Source organism: Peromyscus eremicus, chromosome X (assembly GCF_949786415.1).
Source record: "Peromyscus eremicus chromosome X, PerEre_H2_v1, whole genome shotgun sequence".
Classification (NCBI taxonomy): domain Eukaryota; kingdom Metazoa; phylum Chordata; class Mammalia; order Rodentia; family Cricetidae; genus Peromyscus; species Peromyscus eremicus.
Genome location: NC_081439.1, coordinates 26,532,242 through 26,549,141, shown reverse-complemented (window position 1 = coordinate 26,549,141; position 16,900 = coordinate 26,532,242). Strand labels below are relative to the sequence as shown.

At 41.7% G+C, this 16,900-nt stretch overlaps 1 protein-coding gene across 1 annotated transcript in view; it reads right to left on the bottom strand.

Annotated features, from left to right (window-relative positions):
* Syap1 (synapse associated protein 1) overlaps nt 1-15,772 on the bottom strand; it is a 32,367-nt gene extending 16,595 nt beyond the window's left edge. Inside the window, exons 1-4 of the mRNA XM_059250276.1 lie at nt 15,397-15,772; nt 14,882-15,000; nt 14,591-14,657; nt 11,143-11,216 (exon numbers count right to left, since the gene is read on the bottom strand). Of these exons, the coding sequence (XP_059106259.1) occupies nt 11,143-11,216; nt 14,591-14,657; nt 14,882-15,000; nt 15,397-15,589 (453 nt within the window). The 5' untranslated portion in view covers nt 15,590-15,772. The remainder of the gene's footprint in view (nt 1-11,142; nt 11,217-14,590; nt 14,658-14,881; nt 15,001-15,396) is intronic.
* Nucleotides 15,773-16,900: the final 1,128 nt, after the last annotated feature.

Genomic DNA, 16,900 nt, shown 5'->3' with positions numbered 1-16,900 from the left:
CCAAAGGGGGTGGGGTTAGGTTAAAGAATGTCCAGTGAGATAGATCAGAGATCCCTGGGACCCACATGGTAGAAGAGAACCAACTCCCTGCATGTTATACTATGATCTCCACATGTGCTGTGATGTGTATATGCACACACACACACACACAAAATAAATAAAATTTTTCACAAAAAAAGTAGGTTAAAACCAAAAATGCTCCTTGAATCCCAGCACTTGGGAGGCACAGACAGGTAGATATCTAAGTTCTGAGCAAGCTGGAGCTATGCTATAATACCTTGTCTCAAAAACAAGGTGGTGGGGGAAGTGCTAGAGAGTTGGCTCAGCAGTTAATACTGACTGTTTTTCCAGAAGACTTGGGTTTGAGTCCAAACACCCATATAAAGGCTCATAGTTACCTGCAACTTCAGTTCCAGGGGACCCTACACCTTCTTCTGGCCTCCAAGGCATGAGGCATACATGTAGCACACAGACATATATGCAAGCATTAATGCCCACATAGATAAAAATAAACAAAAGTGAAAACTATTGATCATAGTGAAAATATGGATTCATGAAGTCATGTGCCATGCACTGAGCTTTGATCAAGCTAGCCTTTGCTCTCTGAGAAAATACATAAGTAAGCATAACATTAGAATCTCAGGCCTTTCAGTGTGCAATGGGGATAAAAGCACTAGCTACACTATAGTCATGCTGGGAGCTTCAAAAGATAAAGGAGTATGGGGACTTTCTTTCTGAAACTGTTCTCTGCAACATCACTGCTTGTGGTGATATTTTGTTTGTGCTCTAACAAAGCTTGCCTCAAGATCAGAGGGTGTAGCTAGCCATTAGTTAACCATAGAGGTCTGGAGGTCTGTATAGACAGACAGGAAGTGATATGGCTGGGTGGAGAGAGGAATATAAGGTGGGTGGAGACAGGAGCTTGGCCCTTTTCAGTAGGAGGATTTGGAGAGGTAAGAGGTGACTTTGGCTGCTCTTTTAGTTCTCTGATCTTTCAGCATTTACCCTGCTATCTGACTCCGGGTTTTTATTATTAAGACCAATTAGAATTCTCTAGCAATTCTGGCACCCAATGTGGGGCATGAATTCATGAAAAAGCCACTTGCCTGTGGCTTTGCAGCCACCTGCACAGGTAGAAGCTGCATGTGGCCAGAGTCACTACCCTGCCAGCTAGGTTTTCCTTTCTTTTTTCCCTAAGCCTCTGAGCAAGTGATGCTTTTTATTTCTGTTGCAGCCTCTCTGCAACAAACTCCACAGGTGCATGGGCTCAATATGCTTCCAGAGTTAGCCCCTCAACACCAGCCAGCTCTGCTTTTAGGCAGTTCTTGCTGCACGTGTTTCTTCCCCACAATTCCGTGTGCATTTTTCAGACAGCAGGTTGCCTCTCCTGGTGGGTTGTGGGCTTTCCCTGGACCTCCTCTTTGGGCTGCTGCCATACTAGGTAGCTGCCTTGACACCTGCTCAGGCTTCTACTGTTCTATGAAGCAGCACTCAGCCTCACACTTCACTGTCATCTGAATCATCATCTTTGGCAGATTTGGTGAGACAACTGGGAATTCTTAAAGGGTAGAATTAGTTAAATCAGAGTTTTTTCCCATAATAAAAATGGGAATTAGGTGTATGATAATATGCTGGACAGTTTGAAAATGGAACAATTAAATGAGAGGATAATTAATTCAGATGAGACTTATGCAACGTCAATTATAAACATTGGTTTAATCATTTTTGTTTTATCACTAAAAAAGTTGGTTAATATGAGTGCCAAGATATAAGTTTTAGAAAAACTTATCAAAACAGATCATAGAGGTATTCAGACCCAGACAGAGGAATTTAAAGGAGAACCAATCTCTGAGTTGCATTATAAGGTTAGAGAAGAACAGCCTAAGGTTTTCAAACAGCCAAACTTAATTTATCTGGTAACCTTACAGGAACTGCCAAATGATAGATATCCTCAAGGCTGAGTATGAGCTGAATGGACTCCTGTGGAAATGTTAGATTTAAGGAGATTCAAGGAAGCGACAGTCTTACATGGCATACATTCACCTTTTGTGAAGCAGATGTTAAACTCATGATCAACTTGTAATAGAATTATCCCTCAAGACTGGAGAGACTTGGTTGTTGGAGCTCACTAGGTTTCCTAGTGGCTGTACCCAGCAGGACTGCACAAGAGGTTGACTGGACCACGAGCCTGGGTACCAGGTGACTGTAACTAGAAAGAGGGAGGTCTTTTGCCCCACCCCTTGGCATTGTTATAAATAGATCTTTGGAATAAAGTTCTGGACTGGTGGATAAGGATCCAGGCCCACCCGAATCTATCCTGTGTTTTCTCTCTGTTTCTCTTCTCTGTATTTCTAACTAAGTCTCTTATCCCTCATTCCTCAAGAGTCCTGGGGTAAATAAGTGTGGGAGATGGTCCTCTACAGATGGTGCCACGAACAGGGGCCAAGGACTTGACGAAAGGATTGTAGGGGGCGTTGCAAGTGTAGGCATGCCAATAATGAATTGAAAAATGAAGGCAATGGTATTTTATTCTCAGGTGTATAGGGAGGCAGTGAAGGAAATATCTCAAGGCTGCAGCATTAGAATTCTCTCTATAGATCAATTTCTCTGTCTCTGTCTCTCTTCTATCTATAAAAGATAAGGTTTATAAAGTAGACCTATAGATAAAGTAGTCCTATCTAAGGTAGTCCTATAATAAGCTTATAAGAAATAGTTGTAAATGTAAGTTTAAATTAAAGAATAAGGTAGTCTATTAGGCAGTCTTAGTCCTATAGAATGTAGGTTTAAATAGGTCATAGATTTAGTATAAACTAGTCAGAGAAATGTAGGTTTAGAATATACAGGCCTTAGGTTTAAGGATATAGTGAAAAAAGTAACTTAAGAGTAGGTTTTTCCAACCTGGAAGCGGAGAGCAATGTCCATGGTAGACTATGGACTTGGCAGTTCCAAAAAGCCACCAGTAACAACAAGAAACAGTTCCAGAGACTGCTAGCTTCAGAAAATAGCAGCCAGAGGGTCTCGGAAGCTGAAACCCTCAAGGCATCAATGCCGTGCGGGTGGCAAATGCACGAGGGTCTACAAGCTCTCTACTGAAAGAAAGCCACAGTGAAAAATGTATAAGCTAAGCCACAAGAGAGGCTAAGGACAAGCAGCAGTTTGGAAATCCCTGCAGAGATCCTGCACTGCGGGGATGGTGAACAGCAAGATTCTGCAACCTTTGGGATGCTACACCGTGAGAAAGGCAAACGGCAGAGAAAGCCCAGCGGTTTGCGTCGCCTCGGGGAAAGATGAACAGTGAGTAGAACAGCAATGAACAGTAGAGACGGCAGAGACCAGACTGCTTCCAGGACCAGAGAAGCAGTGTCAGTGCCAGACAAACAGCTGAGACAAGATGGAACTGCTGAGTGCTCCAAGCTAACAGCCAGCCTGAGACTCTGTGGGAACTGCTGAGACTGACTGCGGCCCGAGCGTCCAGCAGCAAGGCAGTCATGCAACAGGACAGCGGCAGCCATGCAGCAGGACAGCGTATGGAGGATTCCGGGGACCCAGTCTGCTGAGCACTTGGACCGTCAATGGTGTAGGTAATGGGTTTTCCTCCCACAGCTGGGGTTGCTGTGGGAAGGCCACAGTTTCAGCTCATGGCAGCTGAAGGAGCCTTGAGCCGGTGTGGCTGTCAGGTGAAGCTCTCTAGCCTGGTCCAGGACTGGTTCCGGGAGGCTACAGACTGCTAAGCACAGCAGTAGATGAAAGCAGAGGTTTCAAAGAGACTCGAACTGCAAAGTCTTGGTTATGGAACTTTTCGTATTTGGAACTGTTTGCTTCACAGTCATTACGACTCTGACAGCTATACACAGACTTAAGGGCAGCTGACAAGGCAGGCCCTGCCTATGAGCACTCAAACGAACTTTTAGGAACAGCACCAAAACTCTTTTTGAATTTTTGAACTTAAAAAATAAAATGGACAGTAATGATTTCATTACAATGGGACAGTTTGAATTTACTTATGCATATAGACTCTATCAACAATGATGACTTACGAACTGCTTATGGAACTGTAATGTAAAAATGGAACTGTTTAAATAGGGAAGTTTTTTAAAGAAAAGGGGGAGTGTTAATATTCCCCAGTATATTTAATTAAAAAAAAATTTTCGTGTTACTTGAGTGAATTAATATTATGTTTTGTATATTTCTAAATTGTAAGTTGAGAGTAGGCTTGTAGGTTGAGAGTAGGTTGGCAGGTTGAGAGTAGGCTTGTAGAAATTATCATGTTAACCTATTGATATTGATGCACCATGGTTTGGTGAAGTTAAGAAAGTATTTAAGTTTAAGATATATACATTAGAAGTTTATCCTATGTTTTGTTAGCAAGAAATATTAAGAATTTGCTTTAAGATGTAAGACTGAGAAAATCATAACTATGCACAGCAATATTTATATTAGAATTATGTTAACCTGATAGTCTTTAAGTTTGATGTGGTTGCATCAAAAGTTTCTTCTTTTAAAATATAAAGAAGAGGGACCGGGAAGTGGTGGCACACACCTTTAATCCCAGCACTCAGGAGGCAGAGGCAGGCGGATCTCTGTGAGATCGAGGCCAGCTTGGGCTACAGAGTGAGTTCCAGGAAAGGCACAAAGCTACACAGAGAAACCCTGTCTCAAAAAACAAAAAACAAAAAACAAAAAAAAAAAGAGGGACCTATTGGAGCCCACTAGGTTTCCTAGTGGCTGTACCCAGCAGGATTGCATAAGAGGTTGTTTGGATCATGGGCTTGGGTACCAGGTAACTGTAACTAGCAAGAGGGAGGACTTTTGCTCCACCCCTTGGCATTGTTAAAAATAGACCTTTGGAATAAGTTCTGGGCCGGTGGATAAGGATCCAGGCCCACCTAAGTCTATCCTGTGTTTTTTGTTTCTCTTCTCTTTATTTCTAACTAAGTCTCTTATCCCTCATTCTTCAAGAGTCCTGGGGTAAATAAGTATAGGGGGGATGGTCCTCTACACTTGGTTACAGCAGTCTTGGCATCTGGTTCTCAATTATAGTGGAGGACCTGGTGGAAAGATGAGGCTAAGACCATTGAACAACAAAGTAGGGCTAGAGGTATAGAAATCTCCTACGACCAACTTCTTAGAGAGGGAGATTATACTTACGTACAAAGGTAATCTCTATATTATAAACACACCATGGCTTTATGCCATGCAGCAACTTTGAATGCTTGGGACAGAATTGAAGAAGTAGGAAAGAAAACTGAGTCATTCACTAAAGTTATAAAGGGTCCAAAAGAAACCTTCACTGATTTCTTTCAAAGATTGACTTCAGCAGTAAATAGAATGATACCAAATTCAGAAGCTAGACAAATAATAATCGAATCTCTGGCTTTTGAAAATGTTAATGCACAATGCAAAAGGTAATTAGGCCGATAAATGCAAGATCAGCACCCTTGGAGGAATGAATTGGAGATACCGTCAATATTGAATCTCATAACCATGATGATGCTTGGATAGGAGAGGTGATTTCCAGAGGTTTGAAGAAAAATTGAAATGTCAGGTGTTTCAATTACAGTAAACAAGGTCACTTAAAAAGGGATTGTAAACAGGGTGTTCCAGAAACAATTTTTTTTCTAAGAATAATCCAAACAGAATGCCCTCCCTTCTGGAGTATGCAGGTGTGGCAACAGCAGACATTGGACAAATGAATGTAGATCAACAAGGAACAGTCAAGGTAACCCTTTGCCATCAGGAAATGCCTTGAGGGGCCTCTCGCAGGCCCCCATGTCAAATTCCGTTCAGTTGTTTGCTGTCATCATAGAGAAAATTTCTTTCCAGAGCAATTAAAGGACCTAATGTCTATTGTAAAAAAAAAAACATACTGCTCTGGATGATAGAACAGCTTTAGAAAATAAAACAAGAGTTTCAGGAGAAAATATAAATCAAAATTGATAAAGATTAGATTTGAACGAGAGACACCTCTTAATTAGAAGAGGTGATAGTGCATCAATCAGTGTAACTAGTCAATTTAAACTAACTTATATGACTAATAAATGCTTTTCATTTGATCAGATATAAATTGCCATAAGGGAACCTCCCCAAAATTAGGGTTGGGGAAGGGTGCTGGGGATGCTGTGAATGTGTTGCTCTGATTGATTGATAAATAAAATGCTGATTGGCCAGTAGCAAGGCAGAAGTATAGGAGAGGCAGGACAAGCAGAGAAGAGAATTCTGGGAAGTGGAAGGCTGTCAGGAGATGCCAGCCTGCCGTCCAGGGAGCAACATGTAAAGGCAACAGGTAAAGCCAAGGAACACGTGGTGACATATAGATTAACAGAAATGGATTAATTTAAGATATAAGAACTAGATATCAAGAAGCTTGCCATGGCCATATAGTTTATAAGTAATATAATCTCTGTGTGTTTACTTGTATCCAAGTGGCTGGCCGCAGGGCTGCGGGAGCTGAGCCAAACTAGAAAAACTTTAGCAACAGAAGGGTTTTGTTTTTGTCTTTCCAGGAGAATGAAGGCACCCAGCTAAGGAATCTGAAGACCAATGGACAAATGAGACATCTGAAGAAAAGGAACAAATCATGCAGAGAAAATGTCCCAAGAAAACGAGTAAATTGGCCTATTGGTATATAACATTTCCAACAGGATAAAATTTCATATATCTTCCCAAATGTTTGTTTCTGCTGTTCTCTACAAACACATAATGCAAATGGTCCTTTTGTAGTCCCAATTCAATTGAAAATTAAAGCTGGCTTTGGAGTTGGAGTGTGGCTCTCTCCTTCTCTAAACCCAAGCATGACTGTTAAAGTAAAACCCAAAATCTGTCTCATGTCAGAAGAGCCACCTGATATGGGACAGAAGAAAAAACAAATATAGGGACTATTCTATTGCTACTAATGTCATGATCCTTTGGTTTTATTTTGACACTTTGAAGCTTTTCTTAAAGTGTAAATATTATCTCAAAATTTGTAAGATTGATATATATTTTAAACTTTTTGTCATGATATTAATGGTCATATAGAGTACTAATTCTAGAAAAAGACTTCATCTAGCTTCCTGTACATGATTTCAGGTTTGAATCTCTATCAGGTAACTAGGAATTAAGTTTTTGTACTCTGGATGTACATAACAAATATTGATCGTTTAACCTCTTTAAGATCTGCTACATATGACATTTAAAATATTTAAGTTCTCTGCTGTGAACCATGACCATGCCTAACAGCGACCTTTGAAGTCTCCAAAAGGAGGATGGGGCCCTACAATGATGACTCCACCAGGACTATGATAACACCACTAAGCTGAAAAACACCACCTAAAGATAGGCTTTGGACTACAAACTGCTCAGGACAATTTAGAGGTGGCTAGCTTGAGATGATCCAGCCTCACAGACTACTCTAGCCAGGACTTGAGACAAGCCCTGCACTTTCCCATTACACAGAGACTAGACAACAAATGATACAGCTACCTCTCCCAGGACTTGACAATTAACCCAAATTTTTCTTTTCAGGATCCCCCAAAGATGCCATTGCCCCCAGACAGCAGGAAGTAATTTTAAGAACATGATGCCCACATTCCCAAGAGGTGGGGTGGGCGATTTTTGGTCTTTCAATGGGTTATAGATATTTGGTATTGTTTAGGGTGGTTGGTTCCAAGTTGTTTTCAGTAATGTTCAGGAAAAAAGCTGAACAAAGGAGATTAGATTCATGGTTCTTGTTTTGAAAAGAAAAAAGGGGGATATAGATATGATGGGATAAAAAGGGTAGATTATTGAATCTACTTTTTAAAAGCAACTAGTTGTTTTAAATATCTTACATTGATACAGATCTTTATATATTGATACAAATTTGAGATTAGTTTTGTTAGAACATACCGTACACATATTTCTACTCTTGTTCAAGGTATTGTACCTATACAACTCATTTAACGATGTAATGCAAATTTTTAGTCTTTGAAAATTATTATTACCAAGTATTAAGGATAATAAAGAAATGCAGGTTAGTAGTTAGTCACTTATAACAATCAAATTTGTAGTCAGGTTAGTTATGTTTTCAAGGTCAAATAGAGATATATTTTAGATATACAGGTTGTTTTCAAACACTTCAGAGAGCTACAGAATATGGCATTTAAAATGTTTTAATAACATAGATTTTTTCTTTTTTTATGACAATGAGACATGTCTGCTTCTGGCAGTACCAATCTACTTCAGAGAAGATGATGGACACTGAAGAAACTCCATATGGAGTTTACTTTCTTTTTTTTGTTTTTTTTTCCAAGACAGGGTTTCTCTGTGTAGTTTTGCGCCTTTCCTGGAACTTGCTTTGTAGACCAGGCTGGCCTCGAACTCACAGAGATCCATCTGCCTCTGCCTCCTGAGTGCTGGGATTAAAGGCGTGCGCCACCACCGCCCAGCCGGAGTTTACTTTTTTTTTTTCTTCAGAGCTGAGGACCGAACTCAGGGCCTTGCGCTTGCTAGGCACTCTACCACTGAGCTAAATCCCCAACCCCTGGAGTTTACTTTCTTTGTGGCAAAAGTTAGCCACTGGGCAAGAAACTGCCCTTGCCTTGACTGCTGACAGTATGCTGTCCAAATTGGACAAGCAGGAGAGAAAATGAAGTGACCACAGAACTTTGTCAAGACAAGGTGGAACAATCCTTCAAAAATTCTGCTTCACAGATAAATCTGTCATATATTCTAGGCCTGTAGGCTGAAGGTGGATGCCCCAACGTTATAGAGGAACCTTGGGTCCAGGCAGCCAGCTAATTCTGTCATTTCTCACATTTTTTGGAAGCTGCTTGCTTGTACTTCCTGTTTAATCAGGTAATATTTCCTTCTTGGGTCTCTGATGGAGTTGAAGACTTTATGGTTATAGTTTTCCTTGTTACCAGTTTCAGAAAAGAAATTCACTAAAGAGGTGTAAAGTGTATAAGGTTGATAGTCATTAAAAGATAGTTTTGGTAATACAAGTTAGAATAGAAAGTGAATTAGGTACAAACTTTTGGACTCACCAAGATAGGATAGATAATGGAGTATTTTCTCTGAATTTGTCAAATGTTTATGGACTAGACATTGTTGATGTAATTTTATATATATATATATATATATATATATAGTATATAGCTATTGTACTTAATTGTATATAGTTTCTCTTATATTAGTTACAACCTTTTTTTATTTTAGACAAAAAGGGGAAATGTGATGATTTTTTTGTGCTCTAACAAATAAAGCTTGCCTGAAGATCACAAGGTGTAGCTAGCCATTAGTTAACCATAGAGGTTTGGAGGTCTGTACGGACAGACAGGAAGTGATATGGCTGGGTGGAGAGAATATAAGGCAGGTGGAGACAGGAGCTTGGCCCTTTTCAGTAGGAGGATTTGGAGAGGTAAGAGGTGACTTTGGCTGCTCCTTTAGTTCTCTGATCTTTCAGCATTTACCCTGATATCTGACTCTGGGTTTTTATTATTAAGACCAATTAGAATTCTCTCAACTGCTGTCTGGTATAGTTACATTTCCTGAAGTCCTGAGATAAAGTTTTGTGGGCCAGCAAATGGAATTCTATCTATATCAATGTCAATTACCAACAAACATATATAGGTAAAGAGAAAATAAGGAACATAATCATTTCATTCACAAGAACTGCATTGCTGCCTCAAAACTTCCTGTGTTACTATATCTTAAAGATTATCAAATCATATAAAAGAATCTCTTCCTTTTTTGAAACAGCCTCATTATATAGCCCAGCCTAACCTCAAATAGGTGACAATCTTCCTGCATCAGTCTCCCAAGTAATAGGATTACAGGTATGAGCCTCTATCTTTTTAAGGCTGAAACAATGACTTGGCATAATAGGCTATACTTTAATGTAGTAAAAGAAAAGTATAAGCTAACTCAAAGTTTGAAAAAAGGTCAGGCTAGGTGGCCTTTAATTTCAGCACTTGGGAAGCAGAGACAGATGGATCTCTTTATCTCTGTGAGTTCGAGGCCAGCCTGGTCTATAGAGCCAGTTCCAAGGCAGCCAGAGCTACACAAAGAAACCCTGTCTCAAAAACTAAAAAAAAAGTCATGGATCAGTGAGAGACTGTCATAGGGCCCCATCCTGCCTGAAGATCTAAACACATTTTCTTTAGTGGGATAGCCATTGGTAAGTTGGTCATGTTCCTGTAAATAACTTCTCACCACACTCCTGTAAGCAATCCTAATGAAACTCACTGAGTCAACAAGAACAAAGGCTGGGGATACAGCCCGGTGCTAAAGTACTTATTTAGCATGTCTGACTCAGTACTGCAAAAATAAAACAAAACAATTCAGGAAGTTACTACAAAATCATGAAAATTAGCATGTATGTTCTTAAACTTTCAAAAAAATATTTTTGATTTTTTTCGAGATAGGGTTTCTTTGTGTAGTTTTGGTGCCTGTCCTAGATCTTGTTCTGTAGACCAGGCCTGGCTCTGCCTCCCAAGTGCTGGAATTAAAGGCGTGTGCCACCACTGCTTGGCCTCAAAAATATTTTTAAAAACTATAAAAAAAATGTGGTAGCACATGCATTTAATCCCAGCATTTGGGAGGCAGAGGCAGGCAGTATCTGTGAGTTCAAGGCTAGCCTGGTCTATACAGTAAGTTCTAGGATAGCCAGAGCTATGTAGTGAGACCCTGTCTCAAGTCAAATCAAACCAACCAACCAAAACTGTAAAAGCCTGGCATGGTGCTACACACCTGTAACCTCAGTACTAGGGAAGCTCAAGCAGGAAGACAGTTGTAGGCTGGCCTAGGCTACATAGTGAGTTCAAGGTCAGGCTAGGCTACATAGCAAAACCCAGTCTCAAAAAACCAAACTCAAACCCAAATAAACCAAACAAGAGCATGTAAAATTATACATAAGAAAAAGAATTCTGCCAGGCAGTGGTGGTACATGTCTTTAATCCAAGCACTTGGTAGGCAGAAGCAGGCAGATCTCTGTGAGTTTGAGGCTAGCCTCGTCTTCAGAGAAAGGTCCAGGACAGCCAGAGCTACATAGGGAAAGCCTGTCTCAAAAAACAGTAACAAAAGAAAAAAGAAAAAGAATTCAGCTAAAGAGAAAGTCCTATGAACAGAGATGTACTATGACAGGAGAAAAGTGTTACCTATACAGGGTATTTACAGGGTACTCACAGCTGATAAAGCCAAAATCTGCTGTTGAATTGTTTCTTCATCGTGACTATCAACCCATGGCGGCACAGCGGCTTCTATACAGGAGGAAAAAAAAAGGTTATTGGGGCTGGAGAGATGGCTCAGTGGTTAACAGCACTTGCTGCTATTGCAGAGTACCTGGGTTTAGTTCCCAGAACCCACATGGCAGCTTACAACTGCCTATTAATTCCAGTTCTAGGGGATCTGACCCCCTCTGGCCTCTAAAGGCACTACAAGGTTACAACAGTTATACCGTAATCTGTCATTAAAAAAAAAAAAAGGAAAGTTTTTACAAAACCACTTAAAATATGACTATTCACTGTAATACCCAGACTTAATTTGTAAGCTTTATGCATGTATGTATTTGGTCAACAAATACTCCACTTGAATGATACAGTATAGAAATCTGACAACAATTTAATTAGATAATCAAAATCAGTATCACTGGGCACACAAAATGGCTCAGTGGGTGAAGGTGCTTACCCACAAGACTGAAGACCTGAATTCTATGCCTGGGACTACATGGTGGAAGAGTCCTTTGGCCTCCACATGTGCAAAGTGACACACATAGTCACAAAGAGTAGGGGAGAAACACACTGTGGATCACTGAACATGTTATTTCAAGAAGAACAGAACATCAAGAATATACAATCCTATTCTAATCATGAGAAAGTATCAGAAAAAGCTCAAATATACAAAAGTCTATTAAGAGGGGAACAGTCCACCCTCATCACTTGGAGGTAGAGTCAGGAAGACCAGGAATTCAAGGACAACTTCATACTATATAGCAAATATGATGTCAGTCAGGACTGTCTAAGACCCTATCTCAAAAAAAAAAAAAAAAAAAAAGACAAACGTTGTTAGAACATTCCAGACTCAAGAAGGCTAAGAGAAATGACAGAATATAATGTCATATCTTCAACTAGTTTTTGGACTTAACTAGATTCTGGGGGGAAATGTTATAAAGGACATCATTGGGTCAAGTAGCATGATGAATAGGTGTTAGATTTGTGTATTATGTCTCTAGGCATGGTGGTGCATGCTTGTCATCTTGGCACTTGGGATGCCAAGTTCTAAGTTCTAGTTCTAAGTTCAAGTTCTAAGCAGCCTAGGCTATAGTATGAGATGCTGTTAAAAAATCTGGGCATAGTGATCCACTTTAATTCTAGCACTTGGGAGACAGAGGCAGGCAGTTCTCTGTGCACAACTCTTATCAGTTCAAAGCTATCCTGGACTACACAGCAAGTTCCAGGCCAGCCAGGGTCACATAGTACAACCCTGTCTCAAAAATAAAAATAACAATAAAAATAAAAAGCTGGAGAGATGGCTCAGAAGTTAAGACTGCACGACAAAGTGTAAAGATGGCTCAGAAGTTAAGAGCACTTGCTACTCTTCTGGGAGGATCCAGGTTCAATTCCCAGTACATATGTAGTGGCTCACAACTTTCTGAAATTCCAGTTCCAGGGGGATCTGATACCTTCTTCTGACCTCCTCAGGTGCCATACTACTCTTGTAGAGGCCCCAGAGTCAGTCCCTAGCATCCATTGTCAGGTGGCTCACATCTACCTGCCACTCCAGATCTGAGGAACATGCCCCTATCACACATACACATAATTAACAATAAAAACAAATAGAAAGGGCTACTGAGATGGCTCAGCTGTTCAAAGCACTTGCTGAGAAACTGATGCTAAGAGTTTGATCTTTGGAACCCAAATGGTAGAAGGATAGAAAACACTCCTGGAAGTTGTCCTCTGCCACACACAGGCCAGAAGTAAATAAAGGTAATAAAAATAAGGGGGAAGGGAGACAGAATGAATCTCAAGTGAAACCAAAGTAAAAGACAAATTAGAGGCAATAAATGATAAGGCTGGAATCAAACTGTCAATGAACAGTTAGAAGCTGAATGCGGAGGATACCAAGATGACATATACTTATCTAGATATGATTAGGAAGGGTCTCCAGGACTCCACTCAAGCACCCATCTGCTCTTTATAGTAGATTCTAACTGCACTAACCCCCAATACATGTCAGACCCAAAGCAATCCATTCTAAAGTAAAGAGATAGTTCCACATTTGCCTCATACACAGTGATGAGGTGATGGTCACATTAGTGTTAGGCTGGGGATATAGCAGCTCAGTTGGTAGAATGCTTGCTCAGCATGCATGAGACCCTAGGTTCCATTCCCTGCACTGTACAAACCTAGTATTGTGATATCTATAATGCCACCACTTGGGAGGCAGAGAGAGGAGGGATGAAATTCAAGGTCCTTGTTGACTATACAGCAAGTTAGAGGTCAGCCTTGGCTATGTGAAGCCCCGTCTCAAAAACAAACCAATGAAAAACAGTTGGTATCAATGTTAAAATGGCTTTTTGCAAAGACCTGTCAACATTGGGATCCTTATCTGCAATGTAGAGACTAGAAGTCTTACCCCTTTCACAGCTGCCGCCCTAGCTAAGAAGATGAAAGAATCTGACAACATAGGCTATTTGTTGCTGGTGATAGTGTCTTATTTATTGATTGGTTTTGAGACTGTATTTCATTTAACCCAGGTTGGCCTCCAGCTTACTATGTAGCTGAGGTTGGCTTAAACTTTTGATCTTTCTACCTTTGCCTCTCAAACACTGGAAGTTACAGGTCCCAGCTAGGTTTTTATTTGTTTTGATTTTTGTTTTTAGATTAGGTCTTGCTAATCTAGCTCTCAAACTCCTGGCAATCCTTTTGCCTTAGCTTCTTGGGCACTGGAATCACAGGTGTGCACCACCAGGCCTGCTTGGCTTTGGTCTTTTCTCTATCATGCTCAGTAAAAGACTGAATTTGTGTGTGTGTGTGTGTGTGTGTGTGTGTGTGTTTGTATTTTTCTTTTTTGAGATAGGGTCTCTACATAGACCTGGCTGTTCTGGAACTCACTGTGTAAACGAGGCTGGCCTCGAACTCTCAGCAATTGACCTTTCTCTGCTTCCCAAGTGCTGGGATCAAAGGTATGCACTACCACATTCGACTATTTTTTAATTTAAAAAGTTTTTTTTTTTTCCAATTTGTAGCCCAGGCTGGCCTTTACTATGTAGCTCAGGCTGGGAGTACAGCCTCAAACTCATAGCAATTCTCCTGCTTTAGCTTCCCAAGTGCTGGGATTACAGCCACTATGCCTAGCTGTACATATAAACTGTATACACTATGCATATGCTCTACCACTGGGCCCCATCCCAGTATTAGATTTTTTTTTTTATTACTAGAGCCTTAGTATAGGTTGAGCACATAATAAACACTCAATACAACCTGATAGGGAAGCTGGGGTTGTAGCTCTGCAGCATTGCTTGCCTAGTATACCTAGCATGTATGTACAAGGACCAGGGGTTGATCCCTAGCACCACAAACCGACACACACACACACAACTTGACTGAGAAACTAAGACAAACCTATATCATACCTGACTTCTTTGTGTGTTGTTCTTCAACAAATTTTTTCTGTTCTTTTTGAAAATCCCCTATAATGGTCTGTTAGAAAAAAACACATGAAAAGTCAAATTACTTTGAAGTTTACTATTAGGTAAGAATTACAGTCAAGCTACATGGGTACGTGTATGAAACTGTGCAAGAATCAAGAAAAGATATTCTAAAAAAATTCCATCAGCACACTATATTTTACTTGAGTTAGTGAGATTACACTAGCTACTTACAACTTTCATAAATTCCTCCTTTTACAAGTTTTCTAAATATACCTTATCAATGATGTCATCTATTTTTCCTTCTTCCACAGATTTCTTTATTGTCTGAGCTGTTTCAGTAACAGATTCTGTTATCTTCTTTGTGGCAGCACTCGCAAAGTTAAACAAATAATCTGTAAGTGAAAAAAAAAGGTCTGTACTTCATTCAAGTACAATGGTTATCACACCTTCCCATCAGTATCTGCAGGGAGTTCTGCTCAAGGACCTTCTTGGATACCAAAATCAAACCAACTCTAGCTGGGAGACGGAGGTGGAGATTCAGGTGCAAGTTGGCAAGTTGAACAAACCGAATTGTTTGTCAAAACCCCGAAAACGGTGGCACACTGCTCGCTTTACCGCGCCTGGGCTTTCCACATGGAAAGCGACAGGTTCTTAGGGACATCCAGGACACGACTTGACGGCTTGGTGAAGCTTAGTGTCGCCCATGTCCCGGAGGACCGACCCCGTCTCACCCACCTGCATCCCCGCGTCCCCTTCCAGCCCGCCCTCGCGTCCCGGAGGGGACTCACTTCCAAGGCCCCTGGCCTGGTGGAGGAGCTCTGGGTCCTCTGCCGGCTGCTGCTCTTCCTGGGTGGGCTGCTCGGGGTGCTCCTCAGGGGGCGCGTCTCCCGAAGACAGCTCGTCCCCGCTGGGCGGCTCTCCTACCGCCGCCGCCCCCTCGGGCTGCTTCAGGCCCAACCAACTGCTCAATCCTCGGAACATCCCGCCCGAGGGGTCGCCGCCGCCGCCGCCGCCGCCGCCGCCACGGTCTCCTCACCCAAAAGCGCTAACTGCCTTGCAACCTGACACCGCGGGTCTTCGAGGGCGACCGACCGGCCGGAAGCCTGGGCGACACTGCCGGTGCCAGTCCGCCCTGCCCTGACCCTACCCTCTATTATGGCGCCTCAGCTGGCCGCGCATGCGTCACATCCGGACCGAGCTCCGCCCATTCTGGCGTCAGGCGGGTGCGCGTGGAAAAGGGGCAAAAGGCTAAAGGGCTTTCCCAGCGGAGCCCCGCCCCGTCTCTGCCCTTTTTACTCTTTCCCCAGCTTTATGAGCATTTGGACAGCATCTTTTTGGGCTTGTCCTACCGGGTCTCATTTTGTGATTGCCTCGAAGTGACAGCCTCGCCTTTACAGCTCCAGCTGGACCATGTTACCCCCAGCCCTCACTCCCCCCACCCCGCCCCTTGGAAATGGAAAAGTCACCTCCTGAGCCTAAGTAACCCAAGCTGAGGGCAGTGGCTCATACCCGAAGTCCCAGCATTTGGGAATTGGAGGAAGGAGAATCAAGAGTTCAAGGCCAGCCTTAAGTACATAGTGATTTAGGCTAACCTGAGCTACATAAGACCTTGTGTTAAAAGCACAACAACATTTAAAAAAAAAAACCTGGGGACTGGAGAGATGGCTCAGAGGTTAAGAGCACTGACTGCTCTTCCAGAGGTCCTGAGTTCAATTCCCAGCAACCACATGGTGGCTCACAACCATCTGTAATGAGATCTGGTGCCCTCTTCTGGCCTGTAGTCATACATGCTGTATACATAATAAATAAATAAATCTTAAAAAAAACCTGAAGAAAAGAAAAAAATTGTAAGAACTTGGGGTGGAGTACGTATAGATTAAAAATGGTTTACAGTGGCTAGGTGAGATGGCTTAGCAGATACAGGTACTTACCACCAAGCTTGTCAACCTGAGCTTGATTCCTGGTACCTATGTGATGAGAGAACTCACTCTTAAAGGTTGTCTGTCCTCTGACCTCCACACATGCTCTGTGGCTACCCACACAAAAATTACAATTGAAAATATTTTCCACAGTAGCTTAGAGAACTGGGACTATAACTCAGTGGTAGAGTGGCAAAACACATGCCCAGCACAGCAAAATGTGAACATACATGCACACAAAGAAACTTAGCTGAACATAGTGGTACATACCTGTACTCTCGGCACTCAGAGAGCTGCGGCAGGAGGATCTTGAGTACAACACCAGCCAGAGCTACGTGAGACCCTTTTCCAAAACACAAAAATGAGTGAAACA